The 6,650-nt window shown below is 46.8% G+C and overlaps 1 protein-coding gene across 1 annotated transcript; it reads right to left on the bottom strand.

The window, feature by feature from the left end:
• Positions 1–262: 262 nt before the first annotated feature.
• Positions 263–4,017, bottom strand: TMEM18 (transmembrane protein 18). The gene is made up of 6 exons (XM_064412056.1): positions 3,686–4,017; positions 2,941–3,349; positions 2,634–2,754; positions 1,964–2,018; positions 968–1,061; positions 263–875 (listed from the first exon to the last, which is right to left on the bottom strand). Exons 1-6 carry the CDS (start codon positions 3,697–3,699, stop codon positions 786–788), a joined length of 783 nt encoding a protein of 260 aa, XP_064268126.1. The 5' UTR covers positions 3,700–4,017; the 3' UTR covers positions 263–785.
• Positions 4,018–6,650: the final 2,633 nt, after the last annotated feature.

Raw genomic sequence — 6,650 nt, 5'->3', positions numbered from 1 at the left:
GGGAACAAAATTGCACATAAGATCACTAAGTTTCTTCCCTTCATTTCTGTTCTACAAAGAAGCATGCAACAATAAAATTTTCATTCAGTTTTAAAAAATGTATTTATCTAGAAGCCTTAAAAACATGAAGTATAAATTGAAAGAAATGCAGAGATAATTCTGAATTAGTTACACAAATTAAACTGGGGAATTTGCCAAACTGGGAATTTTAATGGGAAAAAAAGTCTGATTAAAAATGAATAGAAATTAACTCAATTTAAGATACAGTGAATGGATAGTTTTATTTATAAAATGCCACTGGCACACAGTACACACAGAAAGTATGAAACTTGATTTATAAAGAAGTGAAGTGCTTCACAGAAGCATAGATTCCTGAGTTATTCTGAATGAAATCTCTCATTTACTGTAATTCACAACACAGCTCCAATTTGCTTAAGCATCAGAATAACTGATACTTGATAAGTACAGAATAAAGACACAGTTAAAAAACACAGAGGCAAATGGAAACTGGAAGATTGTGTCTCATCAATACTAACAGCCTTGGTCATGGAGGAAAAGAATCACACACCGAAGGGCACAAAGACTTGTTAAGACTGGTTTCATAATTTCACAGCCAATTCCAATGTACTGTAAATACCTGCTTTCACCTCTATGTCCACAGCCACAATTACAAAGTACTCTTGACACTGGACACAAAAATACTTCTGTTCCTGCATACCCATACAGAAGGACTGATTACCCAGACAGAAATTATTACAACTGAAGAAAGAAAAAGTCTGGCACTTTCACTTCTTTTTCTCTTTTTCTACTTTCCTTCTCTGCTGTAGCATCTTTAGTTCAGTCATTACATTCAAAGTTCTGTAAACCCAGCTGACCTGAAAAGAAAGCAAATTATTACATTCAACTAATCCATATACTTTACTTACTCATTTAATGAAAGCACCTATATGAATGAACACATACATACCACAATTATAATAGTATTCACCAGCAGTGGTGCTGAAAATACAAGTGAAATAAACATTCCTCTTGAATCAAAGTATTGGTATTTAGAAAAGAGCCTGAAAGAAATAAAAAGAAAATGAAAGACAAAGCTTTATTTAGAGTAGTTCATACATTCAACTTTCCCAGCAACTATTCTACATGGACACTGTACACATCATCCCACATCTTGGGATCACCAAGCATAGGCCAGCATTCTACTGTATTAAGTCAGAAAAAAAGGAGCAGCTGATACTTCTTCAGTCATGAACATTAATATTAGTCTCTCTCTTCTTTACAGTTTTACTGTGTAAAAGCTAACTAACATGACTGACTACAAGAGTGCATCACAAATCACGCTTATTCTGAAGTATCTTTTAGGTATTTTGCTTACTTATATTAGAAAAGATAACAAAAATGATAAACGCAGCAAAGCTGTAATTAGGTCACATACGCCTGAAGTGAAACATAATGACTACAATTAGATGCCAACATAAAGGGGTGTTAAACATGTAACTTTCTGTGATATCAGGGAAAAAGTAATTCAATGCTCAAAGTATCAAAATAAACCATCAGTTTAATTCTGGTATACACATTTAGTAAAACAGGCAAATATTAATGCTTGTTATACATTGAAGTGAGTATATAAAGCAGCAGTGGCTTTTGAAAAATGTTTCTTAACTTCATCTATTAAACATAAATACCAAAAAAACCCCAAAAAACAAAAAAAACCAAAAAACACAAACCCACAAACAAAACCCACCAAAAAACCCCAAAAAACCCACCACAGTTCACATTCTTTTCCCCTTAACCATAGCACTCTCCTTTTCTCTGACTTCTTTGACAAGTTAGTTTACAAGTACTCATATAAACAAATTTTAAGCAGTACAGTAAAGGCACACTATCGTTATTTCTTATAAGTATGTGATAACTATGTTGTACTGTATAGTTTTATTCAAAAAATGAAAGTGAAAACATTTACCTCCAATTCATGGCTGCTAATTCATTGATATATTCAGCGCAGTACACTAAGCCCACTATAAATAGAAGAAAAATATTAGACTTGGTATTTTTTTAAAAATAAACCATTCATAATACATCATCTAATCCAAATCAATGTGGTCTTAAACCAAAGATATGTGTTCTGCCAGTCAGCCATGGATGCTTTGGCTAGGCAAGGTCACTGGACTCTCAGGTTGATAAACCCTGGGGTAACTCAAGTTGTTCCTGCAGTGTGCACGCCAGTCTTGCTCTTCCTGGTGCCATTATCACGGCTGTCAGCAGGGCACATGGTGAACTTGCTTCAGAAACTAAAGCTGACCGTATTCACTGACCCGCACCACTAGAATAAAGCAGAGTACAAAGCAACTGCTGGCTCTCAGTCGGTTTCTTTTCTGCTTCTTCAGCACAGAACACTTCATTGGGAAGCTGCGATACACAGGGCAATGACCACGCAGTAACCTTACCCATCCCACTTCTGCACCGAGACCAGAGTTTTAAGTCACTACTTCATACATTTTCTTGGAAATAGAAGAGATACATATTTTTAGGCGATAGCAGGTTGTATCGCAGACTGTCAGGACGGGCAGAGGCGCTGCTAGCGCAGAAACGCCAAGCGGCAGGCACGGCGGTGGGGCCGGCCCCGCACTCACCCATGCAGAGGAAGTGCCCGACCTGCACGCGGCGGTGCTGCAGGGACGCGCACGTCAGCAGCAGGCAGAGCAGGTGGAAGGCGGCCAGCCCCAGCAGCCAGGGCTCGGACCAGTCCGTGCTCTGCGGGCAGAGGGAAAGCGGCTCAGGCAGCGGCGGCAGAAGGGGCGGCACAGCGACCGAACACGGCCGGTGTCTGCCACGGACCGCGCCCCGCAGCCTCCTTCACGCACCCTGCGCCCCCAGCAAGGGCCTCCCCCCTCCCCGCCGGGCGGCCCCGCTCGCCCGGGCGGCCCCGCTGCGCCTCACCGCCAGCACGGCCGACAGCCCCGGCGGGCCGCGCACCGGCGGCTCCATGGCGGCGGCAGCGCCCGTTCTCGCGAGACTCGGGCGGCCGCCGCTCCCCGGCGGGGCCGTGGCGGGTAGGGGGCGGCGGGGCCCGGGGCGGCTCCTCCTTCCCCCTGGGGCGGCTCCTCCTTCCCCGCGGGGACGGGACCGCAGATGGTCCCGGGGTTTGGGGCAGGGGCGGAGGTGGCTCCTCACACCCCGGTGGCTCCTTCTTCTGAGGGTGCCTCCGGTCGCGTTTCGAGCGTTTGACGTCGGGAGGCCGCCAGTGTCCCCATCCGCTCTGTGGGGTCCCGCTGGACTCGGCGCTTTGGGTCGGTGGCCCAGCACTGGTGTTAGCTTGTGGCGTCCTGTCAGCAACACCCAGGGCTGGCTTTAGCGATGAAAAAAGAGCTTTAAGCCCAGCTGGGAGTTCTTTAAAAACAAACACAGTTAAGCTCTCCAGGCAGGAATTTAAGTCAAATGAAAACTACTCTTTCTCTCCAAATAAAGGCCACCGACATCCCCCACCCACCTCGAGCGACAGCGGGGCCTTCTCCTCTTATCACCACTACAGCATAGCTCAAGGACAATTTTTTTAACTTTGGAAGTTGAAAAAATACTAAAATATAACAATGGAAAGGGAATAAGAGAGGTTAAAATTCTATTTTATAATTCTTTTTGCTAAACGCATCTAGGTCTGGAAGAATCAACTATTCTTAAGACTTACCACTTAAAGAGCATTTCAAACTCAGATTCCTAACACTGAAGCCAAATCTGATCTAAAGCACTAGATCTGCCAAACAGTATTTTAATATATATCCACACATTCTGCTTTCATTATTTTTTTATGACAGCTTATCAGATGTGAAGCTTTGAATTTTTTTTTTCAAATTATTTGAATTGCATGTGTCAGTAAATATTACAGATACTCTTTTAATTTAATTTACTATATAGCCAGATATATTTCATCAGTGTGACCTGGTCTCTCTTCACTGTCACACTTCTGGTATTTAAGATGCCAAGACTGCCGAGCTGCTGTCCGAGTTTTTCTCTACTCCCCCGGGCGGGGGAGGAGGCTGCACCGGCCGAGCTGTGGCACAGCAGCTGACAGCCGGGGGGCACTGCCCAGATGCGCCGGGGGCGTCCGGGGAGCGCCTCAGCAGGAGGCAGCAGTGATCAGCAGGAAGGCGAAGTAGAAAAGAAGGACTCATCTCGGGGGCAAAGTTCAGAGTTCTTTAATGTCTCCAGAGGAAGCCAGCCAAATTGGGACCACGAGGTGGGGGTACAGCCGATTATAAAGGGGGCAGAACATACAACACATCAACCAGTGAGGGAGAACTTGGGAGGGAACAAACTCGTGAAAAACATGCCGGCTCGCCAATAGGGAATGTGACAGGGAGGGACCCTTGTTCCCGATCCAATCACCCACCGAGGAGGGGAGAACTTTCTGGAAATAGGGAAGGGGACAGTGGGTGATGGACAGGAACTCAGGGAGGGATTGACAGAGGGTAACCAGGGGAACAGGGGTGGAGACAAAAAACTGACACTCTCAAAAGGAGGGGTTGCCAGGGGAACCCCAGGACCGAACCATTATAACTTTAGGGGGAAAACAGAACAAACCAAATGAACCCTGCACCACAACATCTCCCTCTTTTTTGTTTAAAATAAAAATAAAACTGAAATTGTTCTTAAACTGGCGTAGTAACTGAAAACCACAGGGAGGATTGAGGGGCTTGCTCCCAATGCATTTTCTCACAGGAAGGTTCTACAGGGATGGGAGCAGGGTCAGTGGGAGCCTCAACATGGTTGATTTGGGGGGTTGTGGCAAACAAAATTTTGGTCAGTAACTTATAGATAATGCAGAAACCGAAAGTTAAACAGAGCAAAATGAAGATAATAACTAAAACGGTACGAATGATGGAGCCCACCCAGCCTGCCACCCCCATTTTGGATAGCAAGTCCCACAACCAGTCCGAGGTCTGTTGTTGGGTGTTGTTGACATCCTCGGACATCTGGCAGATGGTGCGTCTGGTGTCCTCGGCTCGTGACGACAGGTTCATGCAGCAGAGCCCCTCGAATTCCTCACAGTGATGGTTGTGGAGTAACAAAAGGAAATCGATTGCCGCCCTATTTTGGAGGGTCGCTTTCCTCGTTGTTTCCTCATCAGCTAGGAGGTCCGCTAGGGCAGTTGAGGTCAAATTGACTTGCTTCGCCACCCAGCACTCGAGGTGTCCCAATTCCCCTAGTGCCTTTGCTGCGGCCACCCATGGCAAAACCACCGAAACCGCAATGTTTTTGGGTTTAGACCAATGTACAATTTTGGCGTCACACTCTGAGTCAAATTTGCGGGTGTCTCTTTTAGTTCGGGCCGAATCTTGTGTGTCATTTTTATTTTTCCAATCCAAAATTTGGGTGTAGTTGGGGGTAAGCAGCGTCAACCGCCCGAAAATACAGGGCCCTCCGGACAGACAAGAGGGAATGCCAGCCCACGCTCGGTCTCCGCACATCAGGAACACGCCCTTAGGGAGGATTCGGGGTTGCCCATAGAACGTGGATGGAGTTCTGATTGCTGCAACATGGTCACACCAGTTGGCGGCAATATACTTCTTGTTTCCCTGGTGGACCTCTTGAAATGGGCTCTCCCCAGGGTAGGGAACAAACTGAAAGCATAGGGAGGCGCGGGCGGAGCCGAGCAGATCGAATTGTGTGGGTTCTTCGGGGGCGTGTTGGAGTACTGTAAGGACCACACACCACAAGATTCTATGTTTGGGACGGGGATTAGGGGCATATTGGGGGAGTAAAGACTTTAGAGTGGGGAAAAAGGGAGGGGGAAAATCATCAACCCCGAATGGGATTCCCACGAGGCAAGTCGAGAGGGGGTCTGCTGCAGAGGTCGTGGACAGGCACAGGTAGTTTTGTCCCATTGCCTGAGCCAACGTCCACCAGACGTCTGCCTTCGGTTGGGGAACGATCCATGTGTCAGCTGGGTGGGTCATCAACAGAAGTTGCATTAGGATGAGGGAGAGTCCAACTGAATTAAATGGAGAAAATAAGTCAATAAAGAAGGTTCTGGTGAGAGAGGTTCGGTCTGGGAGGGGCCGGACAGCGGGACTTCTTTTCTTTTCTGTCGCCATGCTGCCTCCTCCACCTGTGTAGTAGTGCCGATGTTGTGGGCTTTTCCCGGAAGGTAGGGCTTCACCCATTTTGAAGGTACCCACTTTAACCCTTTGGGGGTGGACACACAAGCGTATCCATGACCCCACGTTATTAGGTCAAAGGAGCCTTCCACCTTCCAGGTTTCCGGATCGTTTACTAACACAGGGGGTTTCGCCCTCAGCTGCATGTCCTTGTAGGTGTTAAAGTGCCTTGTGATGGGCGGGTTCAGGCACTCAAAACTGCAATTGAGAAAGTTGATGGTAAACAGAGCCCTGGTTAACCGGATCTGAAGGGACTTCACCTTCATAGCCCCTTTTTGATGTTCTAAACTCCTTTTGAGGCTCTGGTGGGCCCGCTCCACCACTGCTTATCCTGTGGGAGAGTAAGGGATGCCTGTTTTGTGGCTTACCCCCCCACTCCTGCAGGAAGCTCCGGAATTCCCTTGAAGTATACCCTGGCCCGTTGTCAGTTTTGATCACCTTGGGGATGCCTAGCACGGAGAAGGCATGCAACAGATGCCTTTTGACATCTGCAGT

This window comes from Passer domesticus, chromosome 3 (assembly GCF_036417665.1).
Source record: "Passer domesticus isolate bPasDom1 chromosome 3, bPasDom1.hap1, whole genome shotgun sequence".
Lineage (NCBI taxonomy): Eukaryota > Metazoa > Chordata > Aves > Passeriformes > Passeridae > Passer > Passer domesticus.
Note: the sequence above shows the minus strand (reverse complement) of the source record. Positions and strands in the feature narration are given on the sequence as shown.